Source organism: Chiloscyllium plagiosum, unplaced genomic scaffold (genome assembly GCF_037043375.1).
Source record: "Chiloscyllium plagiosum isolate Xiang-an unplaced genomic scaffold, Cpla_swu_hap1 HiC_scaffold_17, whole genome shotgun sequence".
NCBI lineage: Eukaryota > Metazoa > Chordata > Chondrichthyes > Orectolobiformes > Hemiscylliidae > Chiloscyllium > Chiloscyllium plagiosum.
The window spans coordinates 65,715,406-65,733,809 of NW_028270155.1; the positions used below are offsets into that span (position 1 = coordinate 65,715,406).

Here is an 18,404-nt window from a genome sequence, read left to right on the forward strand (position 1 = left end):
GATCACCACGAGTTGTTCAGTGGTGTTCTGCTGCACAGGTACCTCTTTCTCAGCTGCTGAGGGAGTTGCAGCTGCATCCGGAGTCATGGGCCCGCCCGATGCCTTCGGCGAGTGGCCTGTGTGTTGGAGCTTGGCTGTATGCTTTCCTTTCATCATCCTCGCTCACTCAAAAAAGATTTACAGTAGAACCTCAGCTTTCTAAATATCAACTATCCGAATCCTGGACCATCCGACCAAGATCCCAAGGCCCTGCAAAAACAGCACCAAGCAACCCAACATTCAGTTATCAGCTAACCGGCATTATGGCGTGCGTTACTAGGTAATTGAGAGATGTTCAATAACAGGCAGCTCTTGGTTAATCGGCATTATGGCATGCGTTACTAGATAATTGAGAGATGTTCGATAACAGGCAGCTCTTGGTTAATCGGCATTATGGCGTGCGTTACTAGATAATTGAGAGATGTTCAATAACAGGCAGCTCTTGTTTAACCGGCATTATGGTGTGCATTGCTCCGAGAAATGCTCTGATAGATTACCGTTTGTTTCCGGCCACCCAAGCAATCAATCCTCCAAACAAAATACTCCCCGCCCGAGTCGTTCAGACAATTGTGGCTCCACCGCAAATGAGTTTAAACGGTATCACAACTGCTTAACATCAATTTTTTCAAAAATAAGGCAAGGTGGGGAGGTAAAAATATAATTACTGCTGGGCTGGGGTGCAGAGCTCAGCAAGGCAAACCTACTCAGATCGTTGCCATCTTGGATTTCCCCCCATCCACATATTTAATAAGAAAGTTTTCTTGTACACACTTAACAAATTCCTCACCATCCAAGCTCTTAGCACTATGACAATCCCAGTCTATGTTTGGAAAGTTAAAATCTCCTAATATTACAACCCTATTATTCTTACAGATATACGAGATCTCCTGCAATATTTGCTTTTCATTTTCCAATGCTTACCGGGGGGGGGGATGGCTACAAAACATGATGATAATCATTTTCTTATTTCACAGTTCCACCCATATGATTTCACAATCTCCCAGGAACATCCTCCCTAACCGCAATGTTACCTCTCACCAAGACTGCCACTAACCCTCCTTTCTTACCTCCCTTTCTATCTTTTCCATAGCTTCTATACCCAGAATATTAAGTTGCTAGTCCTGTCCATCCCTGAGCCACATATCTGTAATAGCTATGATATCCCAGTCTCATGTTCCCAAACATCACTTCTGCTCTTTCCTCCCCTCCTGCTTTTTCCTGAATTTGTGCTTGCTTAAAACATTTTAAATCTCTAACTTTGAAAGGTGATTGACTTAAAATGTTGATTGAATTCATAGATACTGCCAGACATAGAGTATTTCCATCATTTTCAGTTTTTATTTCAGATTTCCAGCATCCACAATATTTTATTTTTCTAATACAGATTCAAAACTGATCAGGATTGATCCCTGAATGCTCAGAGCTATAACATGGCAGCACACACTGGCATCCTGTGGCTTATAAGGCTGTCTATTTTCCATTATAGTTGCTTGGCAGTACTGAACTTAAGAAAAGAGACATGTTGTTAAAGATTTTTGTCTACGCTCATCAGGACAGATACAAGAATGCCAAATAAAACCATAATTTATACTGCATGTGAAAAAGTTGCAAATTGATTGTCAATTAGTTGCTGTTTGGGGTTCAGGTGATGCCATGGAAAATGCACCAAGGAATTATTGTCCCAACATGCTTTTGTTTAATCCAGAGAAGGTTGTATCCAGAAATGTTCCTTTGTTCCACATAGGCATATCTCTGATGTGGCTTCTAGCCAGCAAAACTGAGTCATGTTATGAGACTGACTAATCATCTTAAATTGATTCTTTCTGTAATTCATAGTGGACTTGGGACAGTTCAGTACACCACCAAATGTGTATAATCACAAATAACATCTGACTTTATATTCCCATTTTTTCTAGAAAGAGTGGATTGAGCTGATCAACAACCTGCTTATAATGACTATCTGGATGCAGGTCTTGTTTGATGTGTTTACACTCCCTTACATTTGCTCAAAGTTGCCAATATTCATATTGCAGAGACCTGCCCTCTGCAGGGGAAAGGAATATGAACAGGCATTGTGCCTTTTTTGAGTTAAACAAATGCATGAAGGACAACATGGCAATGCCTCAACCAATCAGAGCAGGCTTGTCAGCCAAACAGCATCCTGTTGTCATGCAAGATTAATTGTTACCTCCCTTAAAATTTTACATTCTTTCATCTGTTCTTAGTATAAGCTAAGAAGTATTGACCGTGTCTTTTGTTTACAGCAATTTTCAATCTTGTATCTGCCTCTAAACCCACTTGGGAAGTTGAGATTCAGATGTTTCTTAAATGGCCATTGTTGGTGGGTGATGTGGCTGTGGTCATACTGTCCAAAGTCCAATTTTTAAACGTTTTTGAATTGCATCAAAAAGATTTGTAATAAATGTGTCTGATTTCTGATGAACTGGGGTGGAGGGGGTAACAAGGTGGAATGGTGGGAGACGAGCAAGGAGCCACTATCCAAGGCAAACATCTGCAATGACTCATACGTACTGAAAATCATTCCAAAATAAATACTGAATATTGTTAAGTGGCTCCTTGCCATTTATAGCAGCAGCAGTGGGTCACAGCGGAGAATGTAAATGGCCAGTTCCTCTAACAAGCTACTCATTTTAACTATAAACTAAACATTGCACCTTCTCTCAGTTTGTCTGCTGTGAATTCTGGGATATTCCTATGTTCCCAACAATGTTCCCTGGCCTTCCATCACCAAGAGGAGCAATTGAATTTGTGTTTGCATTGATGACATAATCCTGTAAAGTACAGGGTCATTAGTAAGCTGTAGAACTAACAGTACAATATTGTACTCTATTGGGTGAGTGTCTTTGCCTATTCCTGATTGAGGGTTGTGTAAGAGTTGGTATGGCATAGCATAAGTGCCCCTCTAAACAGGCTTGTACATTGTTCCCCAAAATGAAAGAATATTTGTACTTTGATGAGAAGCTGATTTTTTTAAAAATGGGGTCTTGTGAATTTGAACTTCGAGAAATGAGCAAACTGACCTGCTTTAACCAAGTGCATGGTAGACTAGTGAAGAGATTTCTCTTCCACTGATATGTGAGCAATTGAGGTAATTCCAAGTTATGAAACTCTGATTTATCCACACATATTTAAGACAATTCTATTATCACAATTTCCAGGCTAGGCACATTTGGGCATAACAAATATAATAAGTCGCTTTCCCCATCGGTTAACCTGTTGACAAAAGGTTAATGCTGAGTCAGGTTATTGACCATCGCAAATTTAGGACACTTTGTAAATGCTTTTGACATGATACAGGTGGAGAAAGTAATTAAATATACAATCTGATTATTAAAAAGATACTAGAATTACAGTTAATCCAGATTCTAAAACTGGTATTTATTGAGGGGAGGCAAAGTACAAAAATTCAGTTATTTTGAAATATTATATTTACAGAAATGGGACTGTTTAGACTAGTTTGAAGTGCCTTAACATTTATATTGGCTAGGCACTATCAATACTATTAACTAGCCTGTCACATTAGTAAGGACAGAAGTTTACAAATGTGTATGATTTATGCCTTCTAGAAGGCATAAATTGTACATATTGATTATCTTAAGTTGGCTGTTAATGCAGCTGTCACTTGGGATCGTTAGTTATTTTAACTAAGTAACAGAAAAGATTGATGAAGTGAATGCAATGCATGTTGTCTCTATGAATTTTAAGAAAACATTTAACAAAGTACCACATAAAAAGATTAGTTAATGAAATTAAAACTCATTAAATAGGTCAGTGTCAGCTTGGATTAAAAAAACCATAATACAGAAAGTAGCAAGTTGTGTTAAATGCTTTTCAGGCTGGAGGATGGTAGTCAATGGAGTTCCTCAAGGTTTAGCTTAAATACTTGAAGCACTTTTTTCTCTGATATAATTAAATTTTGAGATACAGAGCAAAATTTCAAAATTTGCTGATGATTTCAAAGTTGGCATTGAGGCAAAACAGTGAGGATGATACCTACTGACTACCAGGATATGGATAGGTAAACAGAATGGGCTGATTAGTACCACCGATGGTATTTAGCACAGAAAAGAGTGAAATGACGCATTTGGCATGGTTAGGGAGAGGCACAATTCAAAATAGTACACACAAACAAAGGTTCATTCACATAGATCTTTGAAGGAGCTAAGACATATTAAGAGACAAGTTAGAACAGCAAATGGGATAATGAGGTATTGAGTTAAAATACGCCAGAAAGTTCCAGGGATAGGAAATTTTAGCTACAGGAGAAACTAGGATTGTTCTCCTTGCATCAAAGGAGGCTGAGTGAGCTCTAATAATGACCTACAGGATTGAGATGAGATGGTCAAAGAAAAGGTGTTCCCATTAGATATTGCCAAAAGGAGAAAGAAGTCAGAACTAGGAGGCAAGAAATAGATTTGAGAAAAGGGACACTCAGTATTTGCTGATGCCAAAAGGATGAGGAGATGGATTTAAATACTCTGGGAAAAGATATAAGGATAATGTAAAGAAGAAACTGTTTTGAATACAATGAGTGATTATGACCTGGAATTCACTACTTGGGAGGATGGTGCAGATCAACTTCAAACCCCTAACAGTGAGTATGAATAATTTCAAAATGAAATTGGATGGGCACTTTTCACAATTTCAGGGCAATGGGGATTGAAGGGGAATGAGATGACTGAATTGTTCTGTTGGCAGCTGATAAGGACCGGTTGGGCCACATTGCCTCCTGTGCACATCGATGGGTTACATTTTCACTTTGTAAGCAGCAAACAGGAATGGGTTTGTTTTGTTTTTGTTTGGACAGGGCTTGGGTCTGCAGGACCTCACCATCCCAATGCTGGGCAGTGTCAGTATGTTCAGCACCTCCCCACTGTTCCTGACTTTGGGGTGTCTGAAAGATCAGTCTATAAGACACGAAATGGCAGATCTGAGTGAAACCATTGATGATGGTGAGGAAGTGGCTGTGTGTGGATTTAGATAAACCCACTTGCTGTGCTTAATACTTAAGCTAATGTGCTGGGGAGGTGCAGGTATCTGTTGCCATGGGTGACTTTAAATAATAATATTACAAAAGAGACATTTATAAACATTGAAAGTACAAATTTCCAAAGGTAATGACTGAGGGCATTGTCTCCAGATAATGGTAGAGATCTTCCCCTTTTGTCCTCTGTCAGTGTTTGAATTTTCGGACTGTGGTGGGCTTGGATTTCTGCTTGACTCTCCACCTGAATGGATGCTTCATGGACCCTTTGCGAGCACAGTCCAGTTTCGGGTCATGAAGGAGGCTCCACATCAGCCAGATTTCAGGCACCTTTAGGCTGTGGACCACCATCAGCTCCTTGTAGAAGCACGGATCAAACGTCTGCAAGTGGGGTGCAGCTGAGGGGCGGACGATGCCAAACGTTCGAAATCCTTCATGAGTCAGGGGCTCGAGGCCAATCCGCAGCAAGCACATCCCCAGAAAGACATCGTCGATAGGGAAGAGGTCTACCTCCTTGCTGGCTTGGTACAGCCTCCTCGCAGTGTGCCCGGACATGAGGAAGCCTCCACCTCCCGCATACACGGGGTAAACCCCTGGACCATACATCATCTCTGGGATAAAATATTTGCTCTTGTTGGATCTGATGGGCAGCGCTTGGTAGATGATGTGGCCCACGAATAGGTCACCCTTGGGGTCAGCATCCCCAAGGAAATCTGCAATGTTCTCCACGTTGACAAAGACATCATCGTCCCCTTTGAAGACAAACTCTGCGGAGGGGCAGAACTGATCCAGCCACTTCAGAAAGTGGATCTCCTTCAGTGTGAGGTTGAAGAAGGTGTCCTGGAAATCCCACAGGAGGATGTCCTGGTAGGTCTGGCTCTCCTGCTCCAGCAGGCCACTCCAGGAAGCCAGGGAGCTCTGGTTGGCCGGGATTCCCAGCAGGAAGAGCCTGCGAACCTGCAGGTGGCGGACACCTCTTTCCTGGGCCCAGGTTTTCCGAGCTACCTCACGCCTCTCAAACTCCTCCACCCTGGACTTGATGGAAAGCAGCAGCAGTTGTTCCCCTGTCACCTTCTGGCACTTGTCCTCCTGGTTAATGATCTGCTGGAACTCCCGACAGTCCTTTTGCCAGAGGTACTGGCGGTAGTTCCAGGGCAAAAAGTTGGAGGGCGGTGATGTTTTCCACTGTTCCTGGGCAGTCTCTGGCTGTTGGGCCGGCTGACAGACTCGCCCTGACTCTGCCGTACTGCTGGTCAACGCCAGAGGGGTTGCTGCCTTGGTGCTTCCCAGCAGAATGTATCTCTCGGTTCCTGGCTGCTGTTGTTGCTCACGTTTGTCCAGCCACAGGGTATCTGAGCGCATTTGGATATAGAGCAAAATACAAAATGCTGTTAGGAGGAGGAATGTACAGAGAAGATCGCCTTTACGCCGCAGTCTCATGGTCCCAGAAAAGCAGGTGTAGACCTGGCCAATGGTCGGTCAATGGGTGTTCTGCACAGTTGTATACTGTTCTTAAAAAAGATCTCAGTTGGGCAGGGTTTATACGGACTGGAAGTTCCGTATCATGTTATTTGGTGATTTTATACATTGTTGAAGTTCAATGCAGGGCTGGCTCTGGTTGGTTTTATACAGATCTGGAGTTCACACCCTAGCACTGGAGTGATTTTCTTCAGGCGTAGAATTCACAGTCTGCTACTGGGTGATTTTAATTCAGGTCTAGAGTTCACAGTCTTACATTGGGGGGATTTTACTCAGGTCTGCAGTTCACAGTCTTACATTGGGGGGACTTTACTCAGGTCTGGAGTTCACAGTCTTACATTAGGATGATTTTATTCAGGTCTAGAGTTCACAGTCTGCCACTGGAGTGATTTTATTCAGGACTAGAATTCACAGTCTTACATTGGGGGATTTTATTCACATCGAGAATACACAGTCTGCCACTGGGGTGATTTTATTTGGGTCTAGAGTTCACAGTTTTGAATTGGGATGATATTATTCAAGCCTGGAGGTCACAGTCTTATATCGAGATGATTTTACTCAGATCTGGAGTGCACACTTTTCCACTCCGGTGCTCTTATCCTAGGCAGGAGCTCACAGTCTGGCAGTGGGAAAGTTTGTTTTACATTATCATATCTGTAGAACAAAGACAAAGGCACAGTTAAATGAAACAGCTGTCCAGCCTGCCACGTGGAACATTTACTGCTGGATACTGAGGCAGTCCTGGAAACTAGGTCTGGCAAGAAACAGTAACTTCAGAGAAAAAATATAGACTTTAATAAACCTTACAGTTTCGGCAATTTTATATTTGCTCCGTCATATTTCTCTCTCTTACTCTATTAGTCGTAAAACACCTAAACTGAGATTAACAGATATTTTAATAATAGATTTACAGCAGACACAAGTGTATGTGCAGATATTGCTCTATAGCTAATACTGAATGAATACACTTGGCTGTGAATACTACACACATTCTTTTCTGCAAACTGCAACATTAATTGTGTAATTCGAACAAGACCCTGCGCTGTTCTGATCGTGTGATCTGATGACAATAGTGTAAGAACTAAACCTTTCTGATGTACTTGACCGTTACACAGAATGGTCGTTTTAACCATTTAACGTATATTCAGCCCTTTTCCTGCTTGCATAATCTTTTAAGATTTGGAATTTAGGCTTGGAAAATATCGCAGCCAAATGAAATGGAATTTCGAACAAATACAGAAATTGCTGGGGAAAGTCAGCATCAGTTTGGCGGCATACGTGGAGAGAGAGAAGCAGAGTTAATATTGCGGGTTCTGTGATATGTTGTTTCCACTGCCCACATCATGAATTTCTGCCTCCTGGATTTCCGTCAGGTTTCAGAGAAACAGCAACCCACTCCCCAACTGCTTCTCTTGTTTAGAAATGTTTCTGACTATATTGTAATATTTGCACGTCCAGCGTACCACAGTACACCTCACAATTAAAAATCAACTCATAAACCTCACTTAATCTCACAACTAATCCACAATACACATCTATAGCCCATCCCACCCCTAATCCCCAACATCCACCCCCATTCTGTACCCAATCCCCATCACACACCTATCCCATTCTTGATCACCAACATACAACCCCATCTCGCACCAATCCCCAACACACACCCCATCCTATCCTTAATCCCTAACACCCACCCTTATCCCGTACCCAATCTCCAACACCCACCCCTATCCCACTCCATAACCCAACACCCACCCCCAAACTGTACCCATTCTCCAGCACACAACCCCACCCCATTCCTAATCCCCAACACCCACCCTGACCCATACCCAATCCCAACACAGATCCTCATCCTGTACCCAATTCTCAACACCCTTGCCCATCCAATCCATAATCCTCAACATCCACCCACATCCCATTCCTAATCCCCGACACCCACCCTTATCCCATCCCTAACCTCAATTCCCACCCCATCCTGTACCCAATCCCCAAGAGCCACCCTTATCCCATCCCTAATCCCCAATATCCAGCCCATCCCATCCCTAATCATCAAAACACACCCCCATCCCATCCCTAATCCCCAACAGCCATGCCATCCTATGCCTAATCCCCAACACCCATCCTCATCCCATCCCTAATCCCCAACCCCAACACCCCATCCTATCCCTAATTCCCAACACTTACCCCCATCCCATACCCAATCCCCAACACACACCCCCATCCCAAATCACCAATACCCACCCTCATCCTGTACCCAATTTGCAACAGACACCCCCCATCTAGTACCCAATCCCCAACCATCTTCATCCCATCCCTAATTCCAAACACCCATCCCATTCCATCACTGATCACCAACACCTACCACCACCCCGTACCCAATTTGCAACAGACACCCTCAACACACACCGTCATCCTATCCTTCATCCCCAACACCCACCTCCATTCTGTACCCAATTTGCAACAGACACCCCCCATCCTATCACCAATCCCGAACACCCACACCATCCCGTACCCAATCTCCAACACACATCCTCAACCCATCCCTAATTCCCAACACCCGTCCCATTCCATCCCTGATCACAAACATCTACCCCATCCAATCTGAAATCCTCAACACACACCGTCATCCTATCCTTCATCCCCAACTCCCACCCCCATCCTGTACCCAATCCCCAACACTCACCCTCATCCCATCCTTATTCCCCCCCCACCCACCCTCATCCCATCCCTAATCCCCAAAACCCACACCATCCCGTACCCAATCCCCAAAACCCACCCCATCCCATCCCACTCTAAATCCCCAACACCACTCTCATCCCATCCGTAATCCCTAACACCTACACCATTCCATATCCAATCCCCAACACCCATCCTCATCCTATCCCTAATCCCCAACACCCATCCCCATCCCGTACCCAATCCCCAACACACACTCCCATCCCATCCCTAATTCCCAACACCTGTCCCATTCCGTGCCTGATCACCAACACCCACCCCCATCCAATCTGTAATCCTCAACACATACTGTCACCCTATCCCTCATCCCCAACACCCACCCCCATCCCATCCCAAATCCCCAACACCAATCTCATCCCAGTCCTAATCTTCAACACCCACCCCCACCCCATACCCAATCCCCAACACACACCCCTATCCCATCCCGAATCCCCAGTACACACACATATCACACACACATCCCTTCCTATATCTAATGGGCAGGACACACATAACACACTCCTATCCCATACCGAATACCTCAAATAATCCATCTCATACCTGAAGGGCAATACACTACCATTTCATACTTAATCCCTGGCACGCAGAATCACACTTATCAACCATTCCTAATAATCAATGCACACGTATTCCCCACCCCATGACAAATCTCCAAAGACATATCAACTGCCCCCCAATGCATTCCTAATCTCTGTAGACATGAAAACATCCAGTAGAGGGAGAGGCCGAATAGGCTGGGGCTGTTTTCCCTGAAGTATTGAAGGCTGAGGGGCGCTCTTACAGAGGTTTATAAAGTTATGAGGTGCATGGATAGAGTTGGAGGAGTCCATAACAAGAGGGCATAGGTTTAGGGTGGGAGAAGAAAGATTTAAAAGGGACCTACGGGGCAACTTTTTCACCTAAGGTCCAACTCATCCGCTTTATCTCAATAGACACATTCACCCAAATCATACCTGATCCATAATATGCACACACACCCATCCAATACCAGATCCATAATACAGGCACACATCCATCCCAAATCTAATCACTTACACACAAACATATTCCACATTTAATCTGAAAATGCATGCTGTTCAAATACCCAATCCCTAATATGGATAACCATCACAGAGCTAATCCCCAAAATATGCACATGCCATACTAAAATACACAAATATGCCCTTCCTAATTCCCAATATGCACAAGCACCCAACACCAAATGCCTAGTACAGACTCCCCCATCCCAAATCTCTGGTCCAGATACCTACGTTCCATACCTAATATCCCACACTCAAACTATATCTCATACCAATTACCCAATAAACATATCCTCCCACTCCAAATCACAGAATCCCTACTGTGTGGAAGCAGGCCATTCGGCCCATTGAGCCCACACTGTCCCTCCAAAGAGCATCCCCCCAGACCCACTCCCCTACTCTATAACTCTGCATTTATCATGGTTCCTGATGAAGGGCCTTTGCCCAAAACATCGATTTTCATGCTCCTCAGATGCTGCCTGACCTGCTGTGCTTTACCAGCTCCACTGTCATCTAAACATTTATCATGGTTAACCCACCTAACCTGTATATCCCTGGATACTGTGGGCAATTTAGTATGGCCAATCCACCCAACCTGCACATTTGTAGACTGCCAATGGCCTGTCAATAATAGACAGGAGTGTCAACAAAATAAATATTGCCTGTATTACATAATCATTAGCATAAACATAATATGTTTAGTATACCACACAGTGGAGTCTTAGAGTTGTACAGCACCTTGGTCCAACTCATCCATGCCGACCAGATATCTAGTCCCATTTGCCAACCTTTGGCCTATATTCCTCTAAACCCTTCCTATTCATATACCCATCCAGATGCCTTTTAAATGATGTAATTGTACCAGCCACCACCACTTCCTCTGGCAGCTCATTCCATCCATGCAACATCAAATGTGTGAAAATATTGCCCCTTAGATCTCTTTTAAATCTTTCCCCTTTCACCATAAACCTATGCCCTCTAGTTCTGGAGTCCCCTGCCCTGGGGAAAAAAACCTTGACTTTTCACCTAATCACACTCCTCATGATGTTATAAACCTCTGTAAGGTCATCCCTCAGCCTCTGATGCTCCAGGGAAATAGCCCCAGCCTATTCAGCCTCTCCCTATAGCTCAACCCCACCAACCCTGGCAACATCATTGTAAATTTCTTCTGAAACCTTTCAAGTTTAACAATGCAGAATTCCAAAAGTGGCCTAACCAATGTCTCGTACAGCCGCAACATGACCTCCTAACTCCTATACTCAATGCACTGACCAATAAAGGCAAGCATACCAAACACCTTCTTCACTATCCTATCAACCTGAGACTCCACTTTCAAGGAGCTATGAACCTGCACTCCAAGGTCTCTTTGTTTGGCAACAGTCCCCAAGACCTTACCATTAAGTGTATAAGTCTTGCTCTGATTTGCCCTACCAAAATGTAGCACCTGACATTTATCTAGATTAACCTTCATCTGTCAGTCATTGGCCCATAGCCCATCTAAGGTAACCTTCGCTGTCCACTACACCACCTATTTTGGCATCATCTGCAAACTAACTAACCACACCTCCTATAGTCACATCCAAATCATTTATGTAAATGTCAAAAAGTAGTGAACCCAGCACTGATCTTTGTGGCACACCATTAGCACAGGCCTCCAGTCTGAAAAGCAACCCCTCACTAGTACCCTCTGCCTCCACCTTCAAACCAACTTGTATTCAACTGGCTATTTCTCCATGTGATCTAACCTTGTTAATCAGTCTACCAGGCGGCAGTAATTCCTTAACAATCTGATCAGCTGTGAAGCCCAGGGGTATCAAAGGTGTTTTCCGAATCTTCTGAATGCTCCTCTCTGGTGCTCCCCATTTGTTGCCAGCTGCAGTAGAGGCAGATTCTTGACCAAGCACCCTGACACCTGTGGTGACCTTGGTGCTGCCTGAGGCCTAGAAAACCCAGCACTCTGAGGGGTTCCTGTATGAATGCCCTTCTGCCCTTACAAGGTGCATTTGTAATTCCAGGCTGGCTAGACAATAAGGGGGACCAGTGGAGAATCAAGGTGTTAATCCTCTTCTCACGCTCCTTGGAGGTCAGAAACAAGGACTGGCATGCACGTTTTTCCAGCAGCCACAGACTGGTCTGCTGCACCTGCTTCTTGGTGACAAAGCATTTTTTTTTGCTGGAGATGACCTTGCAAAGCAAACAAGAGGGAGATTGCAGCATCCACCGCCTGGATGAACACTTACATGGGGTCTGGATATGCTCTAAGAGCTCTGCTAAACTCTCATGCACTTCAAGATTTCCAGCACTTACCACTTTACTGACAATACCAGAAGCAGGTCTTTGGGCTGAGGGCATGTTCAATAATGACATGGCTTTCTGCACTCCTCTGTGCATCAATAGCCTCAGCTGTCATACCCTCTGACAGTCACTCAGGGGTACGTGTGACTCTCTCATTAGGTTGTGATCCTGAATTTTTGTGTGAATGTATATTCACTGACACGTTATTATCTATGCTGGTGCAGGGTCCAGGGAAATTGTGCAAGGTGGGAGTCCATGGGGCATCCTCCACCTCCTAGGGGTGGAAGTTGTCCCCTCATGATGACAGCTCTCTATTTTTACTGGATTAAGTCCCCAATACACACATCCATCCCCAGTATGCACACACATTCCATACCAATACCACAATAACCACCACCATCAGTGGAGCTCCATTATGAATTGACACTTAGGAAGTGCTCCGATGGTTCCACACTGAGATGTTGAGGTTCCACCTGAGGGTCTTCTTAGAAGAATGGGAAAGGAACAATGGAACCGGTGGGTGGAGTGTGTGGCAACAGACACACATGGAAAATCAAAGAAATTCAAAACTAATCAAAAACTATCTCTAGGCATTGATCACTTCAGGATGTTTCTCCCAGTGGCCGGCAGGCTGGAGTGGGGAGGCTGGTGGTTAGTGGGCTAGGGGCTTGGAGTGGGGAGGTTGGTGGTCAGTGGGCTGGGGGCCTGGAGTGGGGAGGTTGGTGGTCAGTGAGCTGGGAGCCTGAAGTGGGGAGGCTGGTGGTTAGTGAGCTGGGAGCCTGGAGTGGGAAGGCTGGTGGTTAGTGAGCTGGGGGCCTGGAGTGGGGAGGTTGGTGGTTAGTGAGCTGGGGGCCTGGAGTGGGGAGGTTGGTGGTTAGTGAGCTGGGGGCCTGGAGTGGGGAGGTTGGTGGTCAGTGGGCTGGGGGCCTGGAGTGGGGAGGTTGGTGGTCAGTGAGCTGGGAGCCTGAAGTGGGGAGGCTGGTGGTTAGTGAGCTGGGGGCCTGGAGTGGGAAGGCTGGTGGTTAGTGAGCTGGGGGCCTGGAGTGGGGAGGTTGGTGGTTAGTGAGCTGGGGGCCTGGAGTGGGGAGGTTGGTGGTCAGTGGGCTGGGGGCCTGGAGTGGGGAGGTTGGTGGTCAGTGGGCTGGGGGCCTGGAGTGGGGAGGTTGGTGGTTAGTGAGCTGGGGGCTTGGAGTGGGGAGGTTGGTGGTTAGTGAGCTGGAGGTCCAGTGCAGGCGATCTATCAAAGATGGCAGTCAGCATCTTGCGACCCCAGCTGGGGTCAGTCCAGTGTGGGGGAGAGTGAGATCACAAGGGAAAAGCCCCTAACCTGGAGCAACTGCAGGATACAGAAGACCATAATGTCTATCTTATAAGTTTATTTCTTTATTTTCCTAATTTATACTATGAAGAACTGTAATGTAGAACTTTTAGCTTTTCTCTTTATTTCTCTATTTTGGCATTCAAACTATTTTAGTATCTAAGATTTATACCTATGTACCTTGTACATAAGATGGCACTGTGAGTGATGATATTGCACACTTTTCACTGTATTCCTCTACTTTTGTACTTAAGTGCATGTCAAAATAAATCTTTATTGTAATTCTAATATGCTCACCTATCCAATATCTATCCCTCCATATGCACAGTCAGCCAATGCCTAATCACCAATCCCATACCCTAATCACCAAAATGTACACCCATCCCATAACCCTGATTACCAAAATGTACACCCATCCTATACCCTGATCACCAAAATGTACACCCATCCCATACCCTGATCACCAAAATGAATACCCACCCTGCACTCTAATCACCAAAACACACATCCATCCTGTACCCTAATTCCCAAAATGCACATCTATCTGATCCCTGAGTCACCAAAACACACATCCATCCTAAGTCCCAAAACACACACTCCATAGGCACACCCATCCTCCACCCTAATCCCCAAAATGCACTCATCCCATACTCTAGTCACCAAAATGCACATCTGATACCCTAATCACCAAAATGCACATGTATCCTATAACCTTATCACGAAAATACACACCCCTTTCTTACCCAATCACCAAAGTGCACACCCATTCCATATCTAACTGCTAAAATGCACACCCAATCCATACCTAATGAACATGCATACCCAGTCCATACCCAACCCCAAACACATACCCAACCCATACCTAATCTCAAACAGAGAAGCTAAATCATACCTAATATCAAATGCACATACCCACCCACGTGCTTAACAAACGCACCCACTTCCTGTATCTATTTCCCAATGCCCACATACTCACACATCCCATAGACCCCAATACGCACACACATACCCAATGGGTGCGTATACCCCATTCCATACCTAATCCACAGTGCACCCACACCAGTCTCATATCTATTCCCTAACACATACACACATCCTGTAGCTAATTCCCAACATCCAATCCCATTGCATAACTAATGCCCACTACACACACCAATCCCATATGTATTGCGGAATATCTCTCTGCCACCCTATTCATTCCAGCATCAATACTTGTTCTGCAATGAAAAGAAACATCAGACTCCAGCACAGGGCCGGGATGGTGTACACTTTCTACCACACACATTCCCATTATAAAATGCCTCTGGTAGAAAGCCGACAGTGGGCCGGAAGAAGCTATACTTGCCACGACAGAAGGCAGTTAATGTAAACCCTGAGTTTGGCCTTATGCTGGGATCCTGTCTGTGGCAGGCAGAGGGGGAGAGCTGCCAACTCAAATCACTGCCGCCGCCCGCAATCTGATCATAGCATCTGGAATCCCGCAGAAACCCCGTCCAGCAGATTTAAGGAGGCGGTTGGGAGAGAGTAGAGACATTACAGCTCTCCCCCTATCCCTCCCTGCTGCTGTAATCCAGCTTGTTTCACCTTTTAAGAAGGGAATTGTTAGTGACTGGGAGGCAGTCAGCAGATATCTAAGACCAGTACTTTCCAGAAGCATATCTTCCCTTACCTGAGGAGAGTCAGTGCCGAGTTTAAAACCAGCAGCTTGGAGGTTAGCAAGCTGGCTGTAAGGGGCAAAGAGAAGGAGCCGCTCGCCAGGAATCCGTGGGAGCCAAGGAAAGCACATCTGGATTGCATTATATAGTGGGAGTTGCCTGAGCACAGAGGCTAGCCATCGGGAACAGGGGGATGGGATAGGAGAAGGTGCAATTCCCAAAACAGCGCCGCAGCTCAGGCAACATCAACCCTGTTTCACCTTTGAAACTTGGCGCTGACAAATGACCAGAACATGCTCTCCCTTCAGTCCAGGCGTTGACCTCCTCCCTGCGTTAATTCAGACCTCATTAACCTCAACAGAGAGTTACACAACTACTCAGAGGCGGGGACGGTCCAAGAATGCAGTGTGTGACTAGAATACCAGTGGCACTCAGGGACTGCACAGTACCAGAAAGGCACTCCTTCAAAGGTCTTATTGTTGGTTCCGTGATTACAGATTTAGGTTCTGCTCCAGAAACCTCAGTACACATTCTATGTGGAAGGAATGTTATTCTTTTGAAGATGATGCCCTCTAGCTCAGATGTTACAACTGTGGTTTCGTGGACTGAAGCTTCACTGCCTGTTCAGAAGACTGTACAGCTAAGCCCCTTGGCTTGTTTTGCAGAAGAGATAGGAATTTCTCTTAGTTCCCTGGCTAATTTCTATCGTCCCAACAACAGCAGTAATAGATTATCTGATCATGACCATATTTGTGTTTGTGGGAGCTTGTTGTGTACAAATTGTCTGCCACGTTTTAGTTACATCAGTGGCTTTAAGAGTATTTGATTGGCTGAAAAGTGCTTTGGGATGTCCTCAGGCGGTGAAGATGCTATATAAATGCACCAGTTCTTTCTTTTGAAAGGTAGGCGTGGGAGAACAAAAGCAAAGTTACATATTTCGTGTAATGACATTGTTATGATTATCATAGAGACTGCAAGCATTCAAAGAGAAATAAAAGCATCTAGTAATGAACAGAGCTCAAAGTTGAAGTTCTAAATTGGAGAAAGGCCAATTTTGACGGTATTAGGCAAGAACTTTCGAAAGCTGATTGGAGGTAGACGTTCACAGGTAAAGGGATGGCTGGAAAATAGGAAGCCTTCAGAAATGAGATAACAAGAATCCAGAGAAAGTATATTCCTGTCAGGGTGAAAGGGAAGGCTGGTAGGTATAGGGAATGCTGGATGACTAAAGAAATTGAGGGTTTGGATAAGAAAAAGAAGGAAGTATATGTCAGGTATAAACAGGATAGATCGAGTGAATCCTTAGAAGAGTATAAAGGAAGTGGGAGTATACTGAAGAGGGAAATCAGGAGGGCAAAAAGGGGACATGAGATAGCTTTGGCAAATAGAATTAAGGAGAATCCAAAGGGTTTTTACAAATATATTAAGGACAAAAGGGTAACTAGGGAGAGAATAGGGCCCCTCAAAGATCAATAAGGAGGCCTTTGTGTGGAGCCACAGAAAGTGGGGGAGATACTAAATGAATATTTTGCATCAGTATTTACTGTGGAAAAGGATATGGAAGATATAGACTGAAGGGAAATAGATGGTGACATCATGCAAAAAGTCCACATTACAGAGGAGGAAGTGCTGGATGTCTTGAAACGGTTAAAGGTGGATAAATCCCTAGGAGCTGATCAGGTGTACCCGAGAACTCTGTGGGAAGCTAGAGAAGTGATTACTGGACCTCTTGCTGAGATATTTGTATCATCGATAGTCACAGGTGAGGTGACGGAAGACTGGAGGTTGGCTAACGTGGTGCCACTGTTTAAAAAGGTGAGCCTGATGTTGGTGGTGGGCAAGCTGTTGGAGGGAATCCTGAGGGACAGGATGTACATGTATTTGGAAAGGCAAGGACTGATTAGGGATAGTCAACATGGCTTTGTGCTTGGGAAATCATGTCTCACAAACTTGATTGAGTTTTTTGAAGAAGTAACAAAGAGGATTGATGAGGGCAGAGTATTTGACGATATCTATATGGACTTCAGTAAGATGTTCGACAAGGTGCCCCATGGGAGACTGATTAGCAAGGTTAGAGACTAGTCATTTGGTTACAGAACTGGCTCAAACTGGCTCAGAGGGTGGTGGTGGAGGGTTGTTTTTCAGATTGGAGGCCTGTGACCAGTGGAGTGCCACAAGAATTGGTGCTGGGTCCTCTACTTTTTGTCATTTACATAAATGATTTGGATGCGAGCATAAGAGGTACAGTTAGTAAGTTTGCAGATGACACCAAAAGTGGAGGTGTAGTGGACAGCAAAGAGTATTACCTCAGATTACAACAGGATCTTGACCAGATGGGCTAATGGGCTGAGAAGTGGCAGATGGAGTTTTATTCAGATAAATACAAGGTGCTGTATTTTGGGAAAGCAAATCTTAGCAGGACTTATACACTTAATGGTAAGGACCTAGGGAGTGTTGCTGAACAAAGAGACCTTGAAGTGCAGGTTCATAACTCCTTGAAAGTGGAGTCGCAGGTAGATAGGATAATGAAGAAGGCATTTGGTATGATTTCCTTTATTGGTCAGAGTATTGAGTACAGGAGTCGGGAGGTCATATTGCGGCTGTACGGACATTGGTTAGGCCACTGTTGGAATATTGCATGCAATTCTGATCTCCTTCCTATCGGAAAGATGTTGTGAAACTTGAAAGGGTTCAGAAAAGATTTACAAGAATGTTGCCAGGGTTGGAGGATTTGAGCTCTACGGAGAGGCTCAACAGGCTGGGGCTGTTTTCCCTACAGCGTCAAAGGCTGAGGGGTGACCATATCGAGGTTTAAACAAATTGTGAGGGGAATGGATAGGATAAATAGACAAAGTGTTTTC

The 18,404-nt window shown here is 44.7% G+C and overlaps 1 protein-coding gene across 1 annotated transcript; it reads right to left on the reverse strand.

Annotated features, from left to right (window-relative positions):
- Nucleotides 1-1,360: 1,360 nt before the first annotated feature.
- Nucleotides 1,361-16,097, reverse strand: b3gnt9 (UDP-GlcNAc:betaGal beta-1,3-N-acetylglucosaminyltransferase 9). The gene is made up of 2 exons (XM_043707226.2): nucleotides 15,558-16,097; nucleotides 1,361-7,177 (listed from the first exon to the last, which is right to left on the reverse strand). Exon 2 carries the CDS (start codon nucleotides 6,482-6,484, stop codon nucleotides 5,234-5,236), a length of 1,251 nt encoding a protein of 416 aa, XP_043563161.2. The 5' UTR covers nucleotides 6,485-7,177; nucleotides 15,558-16,097; the 3' UTR covers nucleotides 1,361-5,233.
- Nucleotides 16,098-18,404: the final 2,307 nt, after the last annotated feature.